This window comes from Neomonachus schauinslandi, chromosome 13, assembly GCF_002201575.2.
Source record: "Neomonachus schauinslandi chromosome 13, ASM220157v2, whole genome shotgun sequence".
Taxonomy (NCBI): Eukaryota; Metazoa; Chordata; class Mammalia; order Carnivora; family Phocidae; genus Neomonachus; species Neomonachus schauinslandi.
Window position 1 is genome coordinate 55,430,312 of NC_058415.1, and position 22,005 is coordinate 55,452,316.

At 42.3% G+C, this 22,005-nt stretch overlaps 1 protein-coding gene across 1 annotated transcript in view; it reads left to right on the plus strand.

The window, feature by feature from the left end:
- ACO1 (aconitase 1) overlaps window positions 1-22,005 on the plus strand; it is a 53,664-nt gene that overhangs the window by 9,871 nt on the left and 21,788 nt on the right. The window contains exons 2-7 of the mRNA XM_021691271.1: window positions 12,151-12,269; window positions 13,324-13,492; window positions 14,519-14,656; window positions 19,767-19,836; window positions 19,964-20,147; window positions 20,630-20,769. Of these exons, the coding sequence (XP_021546946.1) occupies window positions 12,173-12,269; window positions 13,324-13,492; window positions 14,519-14,656; window positions 19,767-19,836; window positions 19,964-20,147; window positions 20,630-20,769 (798 nt within the window). The 5' untranslated portion in view covers window positions 12,151-12,172. The remainder of the gene's footprint in view (window positions 1-12,150; window positions 12,270-13,323; window positions 13,493-14,518; window positions 14,657-19,766; window positions 19,837-19,963; window positions 20,148-20,629; window positions 20,770-22,005) is intronic.

Sequence of the window (22,005 nt, forward strand, 5' to 3'; positions counted from 1 at the left end):
TGAGACCCTGGCAGCCTGACACCCTGCCTTTTGCGCTGACACTGTTTCGATTTCCTAAAATTTGGGTTAGAAAAGTTCATTACCAAGCATCTACAAAATTAGCTCAGGAGCTCGAGGAAATCAGGCAGCTTTCTTAAAGAATGGCTATCAACCAGACCTGCTTCATAATGCTTTTAAAAACACAGTTGTCGGGGCGCCTGGGTGGCTCAGTCGTTAAGCGTCTGCCTTCGGCTCAGGTCATGATCCCAGGGTCCTGGGATCGAGCCCCACATCGGGCTCCCTGCTCAGCGGGAAGCCTGCTTCTCCCTCTCCCACTCCCCCTGCTTGTGTTCCCTCTCTCGCTGTGTCTCTCTCTGTCAAATAAATAATAAAATATTAAAAAAAAAAAAACCACAGTTGTCTGCCCTACCCCACTTGTCCTGCTCTCAGAAGTCAGATGCAATAGGACGTGGTTCTGCAAATGTCATTTTTGGGGTGTCTGCAGGTGTCATTTTTGAAGCCCCACTGATCACTGTGGGTTGATACAGGGTAGGGGACCCACATTCCAAGAAGGGGCTGAGGACTGACCTTAATGAGGACAGGATGAGGTCAGAGGCAGAGGCCTGGGTCAGGACGCCTGGGGCGGGGGGCAGGGGGCGGCGGGGAGGCTGCCCTGCTTCTTCCTTTCCTTTCTGGCCAAATGTTTTATGACCTCATGATGACTTTCTCTTCTCAGTGCATCTCTGGAATTATAAATTCTGAAGTTCACAAGACTTTTTGTGAAACTGCTTGTTTTGGCCCACGGTGGTATCAGAAATTAAAACTATTTCTGTTCTTTCGAGTTTGTGCTACTGCAGTTAGTTTAAAATAAGCTTAAAGGATGTGTCGGGGAAGCCTTTCTCCTTTGGGAATCAGACATGATGTGCTGGCTTAGCCAGCAAGCCTAGAACTCAATGAGACAGGGGCTGTTGGATCAGACAGTGCAGTGGCCATGGCCCGTGTCCCCACATCCTCACTGTTGCCTTTGGCAGTGGTTGCTGTATACATCTGCTGAGTGAGTCATGATCATTTTTATGGTACATCGTTAAAAATTTCCAGTGTTACTTAATAATGAAGTTCAAGGAAACAGAAGGGTTAGATTTCAGGAAGTAGCTACTTTTTCAATGCCATCTCGTATTTTCATGTTATGACTTAATTTCGTATCAAACTTTAACAAATTCTGATTTTGGAAATCTACAATTTAAACCAAGTGTAAAACTAGAACAGTCCTGCTGCTGTCTTTAGTTTGTCTTTAGTCACAGTTCCTACAGTGGCCAATTCTTTTTTTTTTTTTTTAAAGATTTTATTTATTTATTTGAGAGAGAGAATGAGAGAGAGAGCACATGAGAGGGGGGAGGGTCAGAGGGAGAAGCAGACTCCCTGCCGAGCAGGGAGCCCGATGCGGGACTCGATCCAGGGACTCCAGGATCACGACCTGAGCCGAAGGCAGTCGCTTAACCAACTGAGCCACCCAGGTGCCCCTACAGTGGCCAATTCTGCTGCCTCTACACCTTCTCTCCTTTTCTGCCCTCACTCACCCTACTCTGGTTTCGTGCCTTCCCTCAGACCCACCTCAGGGCCTTTGCACATGATCTCACCCCTCCTCCAGATCGTCGATAGCTTGTCCCCTCATTTCCTTCAAGGCTCTGCTCAAGTGGCTCCGTATCAGTGAGACCTCCTTTGATCTCCCAGTATCCTTTGCGGCCCAACACTCCATAACTGGCCTCATCCTGCTTATCCACAGAGCTGGTCACGCTCTGACATTCTGTTTGTGTATCTTTTTAGTTGTATAGTCTTTCTCCCTCCCCTACTCCCCTCCCTCCTCATGGAAGCATCACAAGAGCAGGGACTTCGTCACTTTGGTTCCTGGGTATATCCCCAGTGCCTAAAACAGTTCCTGGCACATATTGGATGGTTAATATCAATATGTGTTGAATATGAGTGAATGAATCATAGAATTTTTTTCACTTAGAAGGGACTTTTTTAGTTGAAAATAGAGCTACCATACGACCCAACAATTGCACTACCGGGTATTTACCCCAAAGATACAAATGTAGGGATCCGAAGGGGTACGTGTACCCCAATGTTTATAGCAGCAATGTCCACAATAGCCCAACTATGGAAAGAGCCAAGTTGTCCATCAACAGATGAATGGATAAAGAAGATGTGGTATACACACACACACACACACACACACACACACAATGGAATATTATGCAGCCATCAAAAAAACCCAACGAAATCTTGCCATTTGCAATGTGGGTGGGAACTAGAGGGTATTATGCTAAGTGAAGTAAGTCAATGAGAGGAAGACCTGTATCACATGACCTCACTGATATGAGGAATTCATAATCTCAGGAAACAAACAGGGTTGGTAGAGTGGTGGGAGTTGGGAGGGATGGGGTGGCTGGGTGATAGACATTGGGGAGGGTATGTGCTATGGTGAGCGCTGTGAATTGTGTAAGACTGATGAATCACAGACCTGTACCTCTGAAACAAATAATACATTGTATGTTAAAAAAAAAAAGATCGTAGGAAGGGAAAAATGAAGGGGGGGAAATCGGAGGGGGAGACGAACCATGAGAGACTATGGACTCTGAGAAACAAACTGAGGGTTCTAGAGGGGAGGGGGGTGGGGGGATGGGTTAGCCCAGTGATGGGTATTAAAGAGGGCACGTTCTGCATGGAGCACTAGGTGTTATATGCAAACAATGAATCATGGAACACTACATCGAAAACTAATGATGTAATGTATGATGATTAACATAATAAAATAAAGAAGGGACTTTTTTTAGGATCGTTGGCTAAACTTATATTACAGATTGGGAAACTGAGGCACAGAAAGGTTATATGGTTCATTCAGAATGGAGCTCAATCATTTCAAAACTGTTAACAGCTCTTTTTAAAAATCTAGGAATATATGTGGAGCCTTCTGGGCAGTTGTCTAGGATGAGAAGAAGAATAAGTGAAAATAAACTGATAATTTAAAAATTTAGCAAAAATAAGACAAGTCATTGTATAATGGCAAAAGTTTCTGATATAGAAGGCGGAGTCTTATTCATGTTCTACAGCGTAGAGTGCACCTTGCATATAATTAGTGCTCAAGAGAGACGTGTTAATAGATTTGGTTAGTTATAAAGCTATTCCTTTCTGCAAGACCCTCCTTATGTACTACTTTTTTTCTTTTTTTATTCTCTCCCCAAATAGACAATTGTTCTTAGGGTTTCTCATTCAAAATTCTTTTGGTTACAAGTGTCCCATTTAAGAGATTTCTCTCTCTCTCTCTCTCTCTCTCTCTCTCTGTGTATGTGTGTGTGTGTTTAATCTACGAATAGCTAGCAGGATCAAAGAGGTGACCTGGTCTCTGGGAAAATCCAGAGATATTTAGTTATTCCAGGTTTCCAGATGCAGCTACATCAAATAAAGCAAAGAACTAATCTTTCTAGTTCTCCACTTTGTGTAAAAAATCCAGTTGACAAGCCATGGTGGTTTGCCGGCCTGCATGGTTCTGACCTCAGTCTTCCTTACGCTTACACAGACATCCTTGGAATCTCACTTTTGACAAAAAATTGTTTATAAGTAGCATGATGTTTAGATACACAACAGTCAGTTTGGGAGTGGGACCAATTAATTTCTCTTTAAACAGAAAAGAAATGAAGCACAGCTACTCCTTATAGTGAACTGAAGTGAACTCTAGAGATGCAGTGACCTTAACTTTAGAGTTGGAAGCCGTGAAAATTCAGGATGGGTATACTTAGGAAAATGTGAGAGGAAGAGAGATGGGTAGCCACACGAAATAGAAAAGAAAACCTCTTTCTGTTGTTGGCATAGATTTTAAAAATCTACTCTCGTGTGTCTTTGGATATCCTAAATAAATAAACTATTCGGAGGATGTATTGATTGTACTTTAGACCATTCTCGACTAATCACCTACAAACTCTTTCAAACTGTACAAGCTCTCCTGGAAACTGATACACACACTCTCCACCCCTCCCCAAAATCCACAAATCTTCTGTCCTCCACACCCCACCACTGGCAGGAGTTTTGCTGCTCAGGATTACCCTTCTCCTCCGCTCCTTCCTGCTCGTGCCTGGACATCCTGAGGTTGGTTGCGGAGCCCATTCATATCTGTGCTTCTTTCTCTATCATAAGATAACCTAAGAGGATTCAACTCTGACAACAGAAGCAGCTAAACCTTGGATTGATATACTCCGAAGGCTGGAAAGTGACTCAAAGAGATGAATCTTACTGTATCTGGTCACTGGCATTTAGCTGAAGTTAGTCGATTTTTCCATGCATTTCTACAAATCTGGCTGTGCCGGAAGAGCATCATGGTGTAGCATTCACTGCCAGCCAGGTGTGCGGTCCGAGATGTTCTAGCAAGAGTGATGGGTTAGCGGTGCGCTGCCCAGACTCGGAACTCAGTCTCCCACACGCAACCTGATGTAGGAAAGACGTTAGGGTTCGAAGCTGACGTCCAAGAAAGAATTCTTGAGACGGCTTTGCACCTTGCAAAAAGGTGGTTTTATTAAAGCACGGGGAGCAGGGCCCGTGGGCAGGAAGAGCTACACTGGGGCCATGAGGAGCCGCCCATTATAAACTTGCAAGTTGGGAGGGGGGTAGGGATAGTGTAAGCCTCCCAGGTATTTTGGAAACAACGTTCCCGGGATCCTGAGGGGGCTTATCTATTGCTGAGAAAGGTCATTTAATATTGTTTAGTAAAAACTCAGTCATGAGACCTTTCAGATATATATCGGTGGGTCATATGCTTGGAGGATGATTTCCAACATGTATCTGGGGGGAGGGGGGTAGAGATAAAGGAAGTTCCCAAAGGAATTTTTATATGTTAAAGTAGACTTACAGGATCCTGCGGGTTGGGCTAAGATTGCCTCTTGCCCTTAGCAAAGTGTCAACATCAAGGGAGCTGAATCCCTGGAAGAATGTCACTCTGCCTGTTTCAAAGACTTGTCAATGGGCTGTAGACAGTAAGGAAATCTAATAATTTTTCTTCTGCCTTTATTTCCCACATCAAAACCCATCTGTACAATTGCTGTCTGGGCTTGGAAGTTCAGTCTGAGTAACAAGATAGCAGAGCTCGCTGAACCAAATGGGGATTTTGCCCATGATTTAAGCTAAAGGGGCCGCTCACCTTGCTATAACCAACCTGGTTCATGATGTATCTCAGCGTGGAGTAAAATTTAGGGCCCCATCAGAGTTTCGGGCTCCCTGCATGGCTGTCTTGCCTCTCCAGGGTTACATGTCTTAGCCACATTAATAACTCAGTCAAGTCCTTCTCAGAGATAAGAACATTTGGTCACCGGAGGCCAACTTGGGCAGACAGTTCACGAAAGAAGAAATTCACATGGTGAAGAGACAGATGAAAAAGTATCCACCCTCACTAGCAATTAAAGAAATGCCCCAAGATTAGCTTTTTAATCTCTCAATTTGGCAAAAAGTAACACAGAATTACGTTGCCTGGTTGAGGCACTTGCATTCGCTGCCCTCAGAGAAGGGTCCTGAATAGGCACAGCCTTTCCCGGGCCACGTGGTGATGTTTAACAGAATGGAGACATGCAAATCCTTTCTCCCAGCTGTCCTACTTCCAGGAACCAAAAGCTAGGAATTTATATTGAGGAAATGGATTGAGGACCTACTCAAAGAAGAGGGTCCAAAGTTGCAGCATTGTTTGAATGTTAATACTTGGAAACAAACTAAGTATTTTAATAATAAGAGATTTAAGTAAATTGTTGTATATCTGAAAGATTTTTATAGTGCAGTTAAAAGTGATATAAAATATCACATGATGGCCTGATAAAGATGTACTGAGTGAAAAAAAAAAGCAAAACATCACAAAACAGTGTGATGGCTAATCCATTTTTTAAAGAAATCCAAATCCTTTTAAAAGTCATGTTAAGTCAAACTCCAAACTCCAATGGTGACTTTTATTTTCTTCTTTTTGTTTATGTTTCTAATGTTTCTGCAATGATCATCTATTTCTTACTATAGTATTTTTGATAACTGCAGCAGGTTCGGTCTCCTGCTGGGATTGTTGGGGGAGGGGGGAAGCGGAGAGGGGGCTGGAGAGGGTGGCGAATAGGAAGGGGTCCCGCTTGGATTGATCACGTCTGACCTGTCTGTAGTATGCAACTGGTCCATCTGAAGTTAAATATGAACCATTCCTGGATTCTCTCAGAACCATTGCACTGCGTCAGTGGTGATGAAGGACATAGTTTGGGGAACAGAACAGGTTTCTCTAAAGAGTAGTAGTCACATATCTACTTTTAAATAAATCCTCATCAGACATTATTAAAGAAAGAACTGTGTACTGTGGTTCCAGGAACTTTAGGAACTGTTCTATCTTCCTTTCAGAAAGATACTGCCCAGGATGTCAAGTTTTCATTTTATAGAGACACTGTTTCTTCCTGTATGAAATATCCTCTATAGGTATTTATGTGAAAATTGAAAACGACTGCTCCAGCTTTTTTAAAGTAAGTGACAAATGAAAGCATGCTTATGGAAAACAAAACTTGGATTCTATTCAGAGGTTAAAAGTCCTCCCCACCCCACCCCACTCCGCCCTTTACACAATGTATTCTTTCTTCTATCTAGGGATAATCAACGTTAACTTTATTTTAGATCTTTCTTTCCGTATTCATTTACATGTATGATGGTATGTGTGTACATGAATGAATATATACTAATAGTCTTGACGTTTTTAACTTAAATTAGATTCTAGTAATATATGTTATTCTGCAACTTTTTCTATTCCACCTATATTAACGTGAGTCTTTGCTCACATTTCTTATATTGAATCTGAGTAAGGAATTATATGTTTGATATTTAGATCAGTAAAATTTATTTGCCCTTACTCTTCTGCCTCTCAGAATAAACTCAGTCACCCAGGGCAGATTGTTAAAAACTTAGCCCTACATTGCTTCCCCAAAGTGTAGCTGTCAGTCAGTTCTCTGGAATTTTGAGCCACATGGAAGGCTCAGTCAGTGCTTAGAGAACCAGCTCACAGAAGTGCCAGAAGACTGTGATATGTGAAAGTGCCTAAGTGGTACTTTTTCCAACTTTACTTTTGAAGGATTGTAACATTCTTTTTTCCCCCCTGCCAGAAATTTGCATTTCACTGGAGAGAAAAATCAGCTGTATTTTCTTCCTAGGTCTACCACTCATCAATCCAGTGTCCTCTTTCTTTCTGGAGGCCTCTGTTTCCTGGTCAGGAAAATGCCATGGCATCTCTAAGGTTCTTTCCAGAAGGCTCAACATTCCCTGATTCTGTCTCATCACCTCCACAGCACCTAGGACAAGGTGTCCCGAGGGCATTGGGGGTGGGTGTTAATGCTGTGCAACATAAGCACAAATGATGATGCCTCTCCAAGTCACTTGCAGGTGTCCAGAATTGAGACCAAAGGGTGGTTGGCAGCAAGACTGTGGTTGGGGAGGAACCATGGCTCTGAACTCCCTGTGCCTTTTTTACCGACAGCATGGTTCATTTGTTAAATGTCTCAGATCTGTCCGCCTGTGCCTAATGTTTAGTATTTTTAGTAATTTACTTTAAAACTCTGGCGTTCAGTACTCTCTCCCCATGCCCACTCTTCCTTGCATCCGTGCACAAGATGTACCTGAGGGCATCATGACCCTGGACAAGTCACCCAGCTTGTATTTCAGGATGGGTTAGCTTCAAAAGACACTGTTTCTCAACCAAATAATTCTCCTGATTTTAAAGAGTGTGAGCTAGGTGTAGTGAAGGGTTTCAAATACAGTGCAGTGTCTTTTTTTAAATTCCTTTTATATAAGCACTGATCGCGTGTCCTACTTGATTCACAGGCCAGGGCAAATAATGCTCAGCCGTCCGATGGTTCTGAACACAAGTGTTCGTGAGGCACAAGCTCCAAATGTTCTCCAACAGATAGCATTTCCCCTTCTTAACTTTTTTTTTTAAATTTCTTTTGTCTTTTCCTCTTTTTTTTTCCTTTGCCTCCATGCAATCCTATCTTCTTCTTCTTTTTTTTTAAAGATTTTATTTATTTATTTAATTGACAGAGAGAGACACAGCGAGAGAGGGAACACAAGCAGGGGGAGTGGGAGAGGGAGAAGCAGGCTTCCGGCTGAGCAGGGAGCGCGATGCGGGGCTCGATCCCAGGACCCTGGGATCATGACCTGAGCCGAAGGCAGACGCTTAACCGACTGAGCCACCCAGGCGCCCTCTCTCTCTCTTTTTAAAAGATTTTATTTATTTGAGAGAGAGACAGCAAGAGAGCACAAGTGGGAAGGAGAGGGAGAAGCAGGCTCCCCTCGGAGCAGGGAGCCCGATACGGGGCTTGATCCCAGGACCCCAGGATCATGACCTGAGCCGAAGGCAGTCGCTTAACCAACTGAGCCACCCAGGCGCCCCAATCCTATCTTATTCTGTGGAACAGAACAGGTAGCACCCAAGCAGATTTCCATGCACACTAACCCTTCCCCCAAAAAAGAAAAAAAAAAAAACTAGGATAACACTCCACCCTCTCCCAAAAAATCCACAATGACTGTCTCTGTTTGTTCAGGCCTCCCTTTTAGGAGTACTGAATGGGGATTAGGTAAAACAGAAAAAAGGCAGGAACAAAGCAGAGGGAAGGGTTTGACGGAGAGGGATGATTCAGAGCCTCGAGGCTTTTGAAAGATGTGAGTGACCCACCCTGCCCGGGTCTGCCAGGGTCTCCCGCCACTTCCTGTGGCTGTGGAGATTCTCACCTGGCCCCCAGCCTCAGTGGAGACACTCTTCTCTTGATCCATTTCCCGGGCAGGCAAAAGAGCAGTTTTACTGCGGCAGTTGCTACTGTTTGGGGTGGAAAAGTTAAGTCTGGGGGCAGTGGCATCAGTAAGAAATCAAAGGGAGAATAGGATGATTGCCTTTTTCAGTTTACACCTTCAAAATTCCAGGCAGTGGAATTCTTAGTCTTGTTTTCTGAGCCCACAGATTGGTAAACTTCTGCAGACAGGCCAACGCATTTCTTACTAAACTGCGTATTTGCAGGTTTTCTTCCTCCTGACTGGCTCCTCATTTAGTGGCTACGAGTAAGAAATCTCCCGAATCTATGTGGCATTGAGTGCGCTCTCCCCTCAAAGGGGGCAATTCAGTGACTCAGCAGCCACCTCCCGGTGGCCCACGCAGGTTACCTCTCGCCTCCTCCCTTCCCGTAGTTCTCTACCCGAGTTTTCTGTCTCTGGTGACCCGGCTGTCCTCCAGTCCAAAACCTCTGCCCGCCGAGGTCGGTCCACGGGTCACACAGCGCCCACAGGCGTGTTCAGTTTGGCCGTCACGCGGCAAGCCCACACAGTCGTTTAGAAATTACCAGCATTTCTTTTTTTTTTTTTTTAAAGATTTTATTCATTTATTTGACAGAGAGAGACACAGCAAGAGAGGGAACACAAGCAGGGGGAGTGGGAGAGGGAGAAGCAGGCTTCCCGCGGAGCAGGGAGCCCGATGCGGGGCTCGATCCCAGGACCCTGGGATCATGATCTGAGCCGAAGGCAGACGCTTAACGACTGAGCCACCCAGGCGCCCCTAGAAATTACCAGCATTTCTAAATCAAGAGAGTTCATGTAGAAATCCAGACTGCCAGACTTGCTTGAAAGATTGGATGATCTGTCGACACGGGTCTAGGCCTTCCTGCATGCGCTCGGGGCTGGAACCGAGCGGCCGCCATCCCCAGGCCTCCTGGTCCCCGGGCAGCTTCGCTGCTGTACGGTCCCCTCCCTCTCCGTGGAGGCATTTTGGCTGTGATCCCCTTCCCCTGGCAAACATACACCTTCCTTGGTACTTCACTGCCTCCTGCATTAAGGGGCGGTTCATCCCCTGGCCCTCCAGGCTCCAGCCATGATTTTCAAATTGAACGTGTGTCACCAACACCTGGAGATTAAACACTGTGACTCCTGCTTTCCCACGCTCCACCCCCCCATCAGTTCGGATTCAGTAGCTGTCGGGGTGAGGTTCAGGAATCTCCGTACTTTTAACAAGAGCTATCCGTGGGTAATTCTAACTCAGATGGCCTAGGGCATATCCAATTTCCCTTACTGGCCTTTCTATAGTTTCAGTTACTAGAGAAGGAATTCCTAGAGAAGGAAATCGACTGCCCCAGATTAAGGCATGTAGCTTCCCTCTCCTTGACAAAATGGCAAAAGCCACATGGAACTAGGAGCAAGAATTCCTAGCACAGACACTTGCAGAAAGACACTCCCCCCTGAGTTCTCAGGTGCCCATGACAGACGTCTGGCTTGTCCTCTGGCCTCCAGCACCACGGGCTCCAGGCAGGCAGGGGCTGCTTCTCGATCAGCGCCTCTCCCCAGAATCACCTAGCACTGGACTTAGTACATGCATAAATAGCTATTTCTCTAAAACCTGTAACTAGTTTTCAGAAAGTGATATGTGCACATGGGTAAAAAGGCACACAATATGAAAGGATGTACAGTGGAAACTGAGTCTTACTCCCAGTCTTGACTTCCCGGCCCCTGTCCCAGCAGCCAGTCCCTTCTGTGTTTTAATGAAGAAAGGGGCCTGTCTGTGGAGACAAGAACCACTTGTCACTTTTCATCCCCCCCAAAACAGTCATTTCCTGTACAGGCAGACCTCATCTTACTGTGCTTTGCAAACACTGCGGTTTTGACAGATTGAGAGTTTGCAGCAACCCTGCATTGAGCAAGTCTCTTGGCACCATTTTCCCAACAGCATTTGTTCACGTCGTGTCTCTGTGTCACATTGTGATAATGTTCATAATACGTCCAACTTACTCATTATTGCATTTGGTATGCTGATCTATGGTCAGAGATGATGACTCGCTGAAAGCTCAGATGATGGTTAGCTTTTTTAGCAATAAAGGTTTTTTTTAATTAAAGTCCATACATTATTTTTTAGACATAATACTGTTGAACACTTGATAGAATACAGTATAAACTTTTATATGCACTGGGAAGCCAAAAATTTCAGTGGACTCACTTTATTGCGGTATTTGCTGTATTGTGGTGGTCCAGAACAGAACCTGTGATATCACTCGACTTATGCCCGCATGTGTTTTTTCATTTTACGGTAACATGTTGATCATTCCATATCAGTCATCCCCAAAATATGTTGAATATTTAAGTATTCATAAAACCCCTGGGTTAATTGGGGAAATGTTACTATTTTTTTTTAAGATTTTTTTTTTAAGTAATCTCTACATCCAGTGTGGGGCTTGAACCCACAACTCCGAGATCAAGAGCTGCACACTCCACTGACCGAGCCAGCCAGGCACCCCAGAAACATTATATTCTTAACTCAAAATTAAGACTATTGGGGAATGGATTGGTTGGAGGATTTTTGCCCAACGGGTAGGACTGGAAAGCAAGTCTTCCACCTCCTACTCCAGTGTGTTTTGCTTTGAGTTGTACAGTTATTTGAAATTGCTGTTTATCTGTGATGGAGGCCAGGAACAGTGTCCTCCCTTGTTTGCTGCTTATAATTTATACAAAGATACCTAAGTCCTGCCTGAAGCTGGGGTAGAGGGTCTCCTCCAAACATATCTGGGAAGTTTGGGCCTTTATGCCCACTGCAGTAACCGATTCCCTGATGTCAACACTCTGTTGCCACCATGTGCAAAAGTGAACCAGGAAGACTTTGTATTAACACATTTATTTCAAATGCTGCAGAGACTGTTACAACAGAAGATAGCTGCTTCTGAGCCCCCACTTCCAAAGTTCACGTTTTAGACAATTGCGTGTCGTCTGCTATGGACCTTTTACCTCCTGTCAAGAAAGACAGGAGTCCAGCTCAGAAGTCTGCTCATGTATTCAGGATTTATCGTGAGATACAGCATATCTTATCAGTGGATAAGGTTGGAAAGTTGTAGGCATAAGACAAAAGACGTTCAGGATTTTATGCTCTCTTGAGAGGCAAATGCTAGCTTTTGCAATAGCTTCACAGAAGCCCATTTTATTTGCTGAGATATCATTCTTGTCGTCATGTATGTCCTGCCCTTCTACTTTGAAAAGATAAGTGATGTCTTAAAGTGAACATGTACCATAATTGTTAAAGAAGGCAAACACGCCTCAGAATAAGTGAAATCCAGCTTTGAGAGTAGACATTAAACGTTCTCTCTTTTTTTTTTTCAGGGACACGTGGCCATCAAGAATCATGAGCAACCCATTTGCACACCTTGTTGAGCCTTTGGATCCTGCACAACCAGGAAAGAAATTCTTCAATTTGAATAAATTGAAGGATTCAAGATATGGTAGGTACATGGCTCTCTGATGTAAATGTTCTCACAGCAGTTAGGAATCTTCTTTGCTATGTAATTAATTAGCCTTTAGGAGAGTTGAGAGAGGGAGTAGCAGAAATGGCCGAATGGTCTTGAGTTAAGCACACAAAATCACACACACACACACACACACATCTTTCTTACATTGCCCATTTTTAAGTAATAATGATTATATACATGTGACATTTATGTAACATTTATAGTATAGAGGGTTTGTACATATATATTATATTATTTAATCTGTATAACATGACCTATAAGGTCATGTTTATAGAATGTAAGAAGTCCTGAGGAAGCTGAGGCCCAGAGAGGGTCAGTGACATGATCAAAAAACAACTATGTGTGTAGTAGAATTGGACAAAAACAGGTCTTTTTTATTCCAAACCCTCTGCTTTTCTACCTTGGCACTCTGATCTTTTCCAAAAAGTATTGGTGAATAATTTTCATAGATCAGGATAAAACATTTCTTTTATAAATAAATAGTTTTTCTTATGAATTATCATTGTCTTATCCTCAGACCCATCACCAGGGGCCATCCTACATGGTGTTTAGGCTTGTGTTTCCTTTGAAAGGTGCATGGGGCTGTCTTTGGTCTTAATTACAATAGTTGTAAAGGAGTTACTTTCTCATTTCTTAAACACTAGTTTTCGTAAGAAATACTACTTTGTGTTACTTGCCAACACATAATACAGTAAATATCTAGATTGACTTCTTTGATGATAACTTAAGGGAAACTCTGTTTTTGGAATCCAAGGTAAGGCAACAATTTATTATGAAAGAATTACCTGTAATATTTATTTTTGCCTAGTCTGTGGATATTTTCTAGTACCAAATATCTCTTAAACCCATTCGATCTGCTTACATTTTAAGCTGTGGAAATCAGTTTAAACTTCCCCTCTTTCCCTATTGGAAGAGTAGTCTGAGGCCTTGTATCAAGTTTATATAGAGATTGGCTTTAAATAGCTCTTATGAGAAGGTATCTCATGGCTTTTGTTGGTTTTGTTATGCTTTCTCCTTTTTTCCCTAGAACGCTTACCATTTTCTATCAGAGTTCTCCTGGAGGCAGCCATTCGGAACTGTGATCAATTTTTGGTGAAGAAAAATGACATTGAAAATATCCTAAATTGGAATGTCATGCAGCATAAGAACATAGAAGTGCCATTTAAGCCTGCCCGCGTCATCCTGCAGGACTTCACGTGAGCCTGATGTCACTTCACTCTGCTCTTCACTGCCTCCTTTGTCAGCCTTTAGAGAAAGCTTCTCACACACACACACACGTGCACACACACAGTGCCTGTATAATTTATCACCCAATATCCAGACACTTTTGAAAATGTAAGGGGTCTGTTATCCTGGACAGCAAGACATTGTCTTGGACACATTGGGATGTGTAGTCACTCCACCTTTTCCAATGGCAAAGGTCATCATCTTTGGTCTTGGAGATCCCAGTGTTGAGTATTCTAGCAGAAGGCGGAAGAAATAGCATGGAGTAGAGCGTTCTTAGAATCATCTGTCCCTCTCATCCTATCACCCACATAGCCAGTTTCAAAACAGCTGTCCTTAGAACAGTGATGTGCTGTCCCCTTAGGGGAGACTTGTAGGTCACAAGCCCCAGTTCACATGCTGCTATTCCCAGGAGTCTTTACTCCCCATCATGGTCTGGTTTTTTTAGACACTACCTTTCCATTTTTAAATGATGTTATTTTATTCCTTCTAGAGACCAAATTTCATTTTTCTAGAGGACAAATTTTATACTCGAAAATAATAAAAAGGAAAGATTCACCTAGTCTAAATTTGATTCATAGCATACTTCTCTGAATTACATCCATTTCTTTAAATTTGGTCTGAAGATGGAGGTCTGATCCATGCATCTTCTCTAGGCCTTTGTCACCCCACCACGTGAACGGGAATCAGCCATGGCAGTAACAGTTCCCGAGTTTTTAAGTGCCTGCTTTGCCATGGTCTCTATTTAGACCCTATTTGTTGTTAACTTTAATGCAATGACAAAACTGCATGTAGAGGTACCACTCAATCTTGGCACTTACAACCAATGTCTGCTCAAGGAAAGGTGTTTAGAAGCTTCCACTATTCTGAGTCATCCATTGTTCGCCCCACTGATGAAACTGTCTCATGGCCAGTGTTGTTAGTGGAGGCCAAAGCTGACAAATCCAAGGATGCTCGTTCAACGATTTTGTCTTCTGCTTAATGCTTTCTTTTCTTAGGGGCGTGCCAGCCGTGGTTGATTTTGCGGCCATGCGCGATGCTGTGAAGAGGTTAGGAGGAGATCCAGAGAAAATAAACCCCATCTGTCCTGCCGATCTTGTAATTGATCATTCCATCCAGGTGGATTTCAACAGAAGGTGAGAGATTAGGATGAATACTTGGGTTTTCTGTTTTGTGCAAAATCTTGCAGTTCAGGTCTTCTTTGTGTGTGTATGTAGGTAAACAAAAGAAGAAAATCTTTAAAAGATGTATTCAGAAAAACTCAAACTTACTATAGATTTTCCAGTGAAGATTTGGCGGGGGGGGGAGGAGTAGGTTGTTTGTTTGTTTGTTTTTTTAAATGTATGGGGTTTTTTCTTTTTACTTCTTCTGGGGCCCAGGTTGAAGGAGAAAGCAGCTATCTGGTGATCACAGTGGGAACCCACAATATCTCATGAGGCTTAGATCAGGACAGGCATAGAATCACTTCTCCTCATAGTGACATTAATCAAAGCAAGTCTCACAGTCCAGCCCCAAGTTAGGGGTGGGGAATACACTCCATCTGTTGCAGAAGCAACTGTAGGATTACACAGGGAGGGCAACCAGGTACTGCTAGAAGAATAACTAAATAGTTATTATCAACTATGAGCGGGGAAAGAAAGAACTATACCACATTCAGTGCTAGGGAAATTAATTATTTGCTAGAGAATTAAAGCATTACTATTTTTTAAATTAAATCATCAAAAAATTTAGAATTTAAGTATGTATGTATCAAATGTCTTGAGAAAGACCTTTCTAAATTTAAAAGCAATGATGAAGCAAAAAAAGAACAAAGAACTATAGTTTTAATGACTTCAAAGTTAACAGTAAATATCTTTAAAAAAATTTGCCACAAATATGACAAAGGGTTAATATCCTTAATATATAAAGTGTGTATAATCCATTAAAAAATGGTAAAACCCAGCAGAGAAATGGGCAGAGGAAAGTGGAGATTTCACAGTAAAAAGAAAAGCAACAGTAAACACTATATAAATCCTTTTCAACTTCAGAAGTAATAAAAAAGTAGATTAAATTCTTGAGATACCATTTTCTCTTATCAATATAGTTAAGATTAGAAAATAAACATTATTAATCATAAAGGTGTCATGCGGGAGACACTTTTATACACTGCTAATAATATTATAAATTAGGAATGATGAAAGCAGTATGTGTGAAGAGTATTAGAAATTGTCATATCCTTTGTCCTAGAATTTCCACTTCTGAGCATTACCCCTTCATAGATAATCTGGAAATTCAGGAGTAGCTTAATGACTAAATAGTATTCATCAAAGTATTATTTATAATAATGGAAACCTAGAAGCATTCTTAATGTCCAACAAAGGAGAATGATTTATTAAATTATGGTCTGTCCTTAAAGTGAATTATTAGGTTTACCATTATAAAGTGTTTAATAACACTTGGCGCATGCTCGTGTCATAGCTCAATGAGCCAGATATAAATTGTGTGTATAGCATGATCTCGGCTAGATGAAAAGTTATACAGAGATTAAAAGATTGGAAAAGAGGTGACAAACTGCTAAACGATTTATCTGTGGGATTGTAACTGTTCTTTATTTTGACGATAAGCTATGTTTTTTATAATAAACAGTCATTTAAGAGTATGAAACAAACCATTCAAAGAAAAAAAAAATACTTGCTTTCCTTGTGGATTTAAGTGGGCTCCATACAGCCTCAAGAGAACAGTGGTAACTGGCTGTTCTCAGATGAATGTTGCCAATATCCAAACCAGATAAACTCAGGATAAAGAGAAAGCTGCTTTGTCCCCGGAATTGATGGTTCTTGGAACAAACAGATCCTCAGCAGCTGTTCCCTTTCCTTTGGACTCTAACCTCATCCTTAGGCAACTTGTCGTTTTTTTTTTTTGTTTTTTTTTTCCCCTTAAATCACATGAGCTCAATTTAGTGGTTTGGTGTCAAAAGGGAAGAATTAAAAATTCATACACAAAATGTTATTCTATTTGAGAATAAGGATATTTCCTAACACCCCACTTCAGAAGTTATAAAAGTAGCCTCACAAAATCAGGGGCAACTTTATGTTTTTTGGAGATTCTCACTGGTGTTGATGATTTACCTTTATTTCATTGCCTGGAAGGTGAAAGGACTGGTGGGGACAGAATTGAATTGTTTTAAAGTCTGAAGTCTTTTGACTCAAAATTCAAAGAGCTCCTGACAGTTTATTAAGCCAGTAGGAATCTGGGTCATCACGAAGTTCACTGTAATTTGTTTTTCCTCTTTAAACCTTGAAGTCCATCAACTCCGGTTTCAATTTTTTATGGACCCTTTTCATTTACTGCACTACTGAAAACATTATTATGAAAACAGCAAAGTCTGGGGGTGGGGGGAGGGGAGGAGGACTTTGATCCAAACTGATATCTAAATCTAGCAAACACTTTTTTTTTTAATTAAAGACCACATTTCTGTTAGAAGTGTTTTCACTGGTGGTGTTTTGTTTTTATTGCTCGAGTTTGGTTTTGCAATTTGACCTCCCAGTCTCTTTCTTCGTTTTTGTAAGGAATTAAATGTGATATGTCTCAACTTCTGTGGAACTGTGTGCTTTGGGCTGATTTCCAGCTATTTCCAGAAATGAACTAGAGAAACTGTGAAGGGGTGCTTGGATGATAAATATTCTCATTTAAGTATTTCTGAGCTCTTTGCCTGATTTGAATAATAATAATTGGCTTCACCATTTTGAGGAATGGAAGGTCTACCTAACTCATTAAAGTTTTTCAAAGTTTTCTTAAAAATAACCTTTTTTTAAAAGTAATCCCAACAAGGGGCGCCTGGGTGGCTCAGTCGGTTAAGCGTCTGCCTTCGGCTCGGGTCATGATCCCAGGGTCCTGGGATCGAGCCCCACGTTGGGCTCCCCGCTCAGCGGGAAGCCTGCTTCTCCCTCTCCCACTCCCCCTGCTTGTGTTCCCTCTCTTGCTGTCTCTCTCTTTATTTTATTTAAATAAATAAAATCTTTAAAAAAAATCCCAACAAGAATATCATAACAATTTCTGACTAGAGTTCATGGGTATGGAAACTGTCTCCTCTGTAAATACTGTTTGTGAATTTCTGGAGTACCATTAAATGTAATACTCAGAATTTGGCATACGTCCAAATCTGAATTCAAATTATGTAACTAAGGAGAAATTTCCTCTTTAGTCCGTGAGGCCATTCATATTCAGAGAACTTATTAAAAGCTCTGTCAATTGGTGAATTTAGGGAAGTTCTGAGTGGTAGAAAAATCCGAATTCTAGGTCCATTTATTCATTCCAGGAACTAGAACTGTTAATTTGAGCCAAAAAAGATGTTTTGTTTTAATGAGTAAATGGGTTTTTACTCGGAATTAACCTGTCTTAAAACAGCCTAAGCATTTCTGGCTTCTGCTTGTCCTGTGGATACGTTGTTTACGTCAGACTGACTTTGCCAGCATTCTCCGGGGTGAATGTCGCCCTTCCAACCCTGCTTTTCTGCTGGGAGAAGCTCTTATGTCCTTCTAGTGCTGGAGGCAAGAGGGAAAGGGACCCTGACTGGTCGTCCACAAGTGTTCCAAGTAGAAGAGCTAGGGGAGGCTGCATATGATTAAGAGCAGTGTCCCAAGATGCCTTCCTTCCTTTTTAAAAATTAAATCCATGTAACAGACCTACTGTGTGCGAGTATTTGTTGAAGAAACAGGTTAGTTTAAAAGAGAGAAATTAAAGAACACAAGACTTCAGTAGGGTTGGTAAATGTAGTAACCACGGAGAAGGGAGCAAATCATCCTGACCCGGGGAGTCCAGAGGGTTCTGCGAAGAGCATCACTTGCTCCACATCCTGAAGGGGGTTTACAAAGAGGGAAGCGCTGGAAAAGGCACTCTACACGGAGAGAATGGAGTGTGAGGGGAGTGAGATTTGGGAGAGTTTGAGGGCTTCGGTGTGGCTGAAACTAAAGAAAGTTTGGACCGGGAGATAGCAGAGGACTTATAAAGGAAGCTTGAGGTCACATGGAAGGACTTTGTTTTTTAAAGCAAGGGATTCATACTTCATATAGAAAATGGGAAGCCACTGGCAGGTTCCAGATGGGTCATGATCTGTGTTTTAGAGAATGGATTCTGGTGATGGTACAAAGGTAGGCTGAATAGACTGACAGGAGCCAGTTAGGCTATTTCTGGAATAAATGCTTTGATAGTTGTAAAAAACTAAGTGGTGGGAGGGGAGGTCATTAGATGATATGGACAGATGGGGATGGGGATGAGATTTGGGAAGGAAGCTCACGCATTAGGGTCTGACCAGTTGACTGTGTGGTGTCTGAGGTATTCCCGATGCAGGTGCCCCAAAGACATTGGAAATGGGGATGTGGATGGAGCCCTCAGTGTACTAGTGAGAAGGAGATGAATACCTTGAGGTAGCCACACCTGGTCCAGAGGGTCCAGAGGCTCTGCTGTTCTGGGGGCAGCATTCTTATCCTACCTTGTTCCCCTATGTTGGCATCTCTCCTTTCTCTTTACCTTTTGCTTTTCGCTAACACATACACACACTCACAGACATCCATACACTACATCAGGGATCAGCACATTTTTTTAAGGACCAGTAGTAAATATTTTAGGTTTTGCTGCCTACATACTGTCTCTGCCCACGCATCCTTTTTTTTTTTTTTTTTTTACAACCTTTAAAACTGTGAAACTATTGGCTTGCTTCAGGGCCAAACATGTATAGATACTGGGCTGGAATTGGCCTGTGGAGGTAGAATCTGTGGCCACCTGCTCTAAGGCACCCTCAGGAATTGATTCCATTAAAGCAACTGACACTTACCTCGGAGACTGTTCACACCTAGAGAAAACAATCAGTGTGGTAACTGAATGTGGTCTTTGTCGAGTAAATGCTAAGTGCTTCCAGTCCTTTTTTGCCCAAGGAGCACCTACCTGTCTTTATCTGGCCGACTCCACAAGTCAAATGTCTAGAATCTGTTCCTAAAAGTCAGGCTTTGTGATTAGATTAGTTTCAACTTAAATTCACTTAATGTTTGCTACTCACCATGTTTAAAGGTGTGGTAGGGATCACTTGAAGCAAATAATGATTATTCTTTTTACTTTTGCCGATTCCCTCTCATGTCCCGTGTGAATGAATGCATCAGTACCACCCAGCAAGCCTGTGGACGAAATTGCCAGTGTGTTTATCACCTATAAGTTCGACTGGTAACATTTTAAGCCTTAAAATTTATACATTTAGCTTTTCTCTCTGAACAGGACAGACAGTTTACAGAAGAATCAAGACCTGGAATTTGAAAGAAATAGAGAACGATTTGAGTTTTTAAAGGTACGGGCGGAGTTTGGCTCCATTGGTTGTTTCTTTATATACGTGGGTACAAGGAGAGGTGCCAAGGAGATGGGCTGCGGAGAAACGCAGCGGGTATTCATGGTGTGCTTTCTGTTCTCGATTCTAGTGGGGTTCTCAGGCTTTTCGCAACATGCGGATTATCCCCCCCGGCTCCGGAATCATCCACCAGGTAAATCTGGAGTATTTGGCAAGAGTGGTATTCGAGCACGATGGCTCTTATTACCCAGACAGCCTCGTGGGCACGGACTCACACACTACCATGATTGATGGCTTGGGTGTCCTTGGCTGGGGTGAGTATCGTTCCGGGTTCCTATTCCATATATGCTGTTCTATAGTGTGTAGCTTGATTTCCACTGATCCCATGACATCCCGGGAGCATGACTTTGTTTACTGCTGGATTTCCAGTGCCTAGAAAAGTACCTGATGCCTACCTAGTAGGCACTCAATAATAATGTTTGGAAGAATGAACCGGAATAAAGGTTAGGGACATTTAGAATAAATGCAAATCACCTGAGCTGTTTGTTAAAAAGTGGAGACTCCCGAACCCCATTCTCCACTTGGTGTAGAATCAAGGGGATTTTGATACAGGTGTTCTAGGGACCACATTCTGAGAAATACTTGTTAAAAATTCTGTAGAGGGAAATCCAGAAAAGATAGCTGTTCTTTATAGACCCCAGATCTACACTAGTAAAGCACTGTAGCGGGTTAGATTATGCTTGAGGGACATAGTGAGGCACGCTGAAAGCGTTCTTCCGTCATGCCTTCCTTGCAGGAGTGGGCGGAATCGAAGCAGAAGCGGTCATGCTGGGCCAGCCCATCAGCATGGTGCTTCCACAGGTGATTGGCTACAAGCTGGTGGGAAGTCCCCACCCTCTGGTGACATCCACTGACATCGTGCTCACCATTACCAAGGTAACGATATGCTGCCTCTTCCGTGGTCTTGGACGGTCTCGGGGACAGAGGACAGGGAGCAAATGCACGATGGAGTCCCTCTTGGTTTCCATGTGCTCTAGGAAACAGGATGTTGATGATTTTTAAAAAGAGATGAGATAAGGGGAGAGTTCTGTGGTTAAGTTTTAGACAGTTAATGTTCATTTTACTCTTCCTCGGCTGCATGGCTCCTTTTCTTCAAAAAAATATTTTGAAAGTGTGAAAGAGTTCAAATACACAGAAGTTAAAATGGCATTCATATGCGCCATCACCTAGACTTAACAGATGGTAACATTTTGCCACATTTGCTTCAGAGCTCTCCCTGTGGGTATAGTTTTTAAGAAATAAAATGAAATATTTATGGCTAAAGCCATCCTCCACAGTCCTAGAAATAACCGCTATCCCAAGGTTGTAAGACTCATTCCCAAGCGTGTTTATACTTTGACTACATTTTTCCACATGGTTCTTCTTTATGTAAATAACAAACTGTTTCTATGAATTTAATGTCTGACTTTTTAAATTCCCTTCTCTGTATTTGAAGTTACATTATTGTAACAGATGTTTCTCCAAGCTGGAAATAGTACTTTTTTTTTTCCTTTTTCTTTAGCTTTTGCAAGAAATAATCTTTTCTTTGTGTGTGTGTGATTTGCTTGCTTTGCAAAAGGAGAGCAGTTTCATTTTGCAAGATTATTAGAAAAGTGTATTTTTTTATTATCACAACCATAGTTTTTTCTGGTTGTTAGGAGGCTTGGAGTGTTAGGGATAGCTACTATTCTGTTAAAGTCCAAAAAATGTTTCTCTTTGATTTAATCCCTATGGAATTTGGAATGGTATTTATTTGAATACTATAGCTTATCATAGAGGTCTGTGCATTGAGGTCTGTGCATTGTTTCCAATGTAGAATAATGTAGGACTTGCCCACAGAATTTAGCAGAAGCCCACGTAACCTGAAGAGCCTGTCGGTGTGGCTGTCCATACCACTGGTGAGACTGGCTTCAGGCAGGGCCAAGTGAGCCACGGAGGCCCCAGCCCTGGCTGATGGCATGTCTGGAAAAGAGATGGGAGTCAGACTGGCTAGATCTTTCTGTTACAATGAACTTGTACTTGTGTTCAGGAAATTTGTTCATTATACCCTTGAAAACAAGCCTCTTCCTTATTAATTCTACTAGTGCAAGACTGTTTAGGGTGAAAGAATTTATTTAATTTTTAGCACTTCTA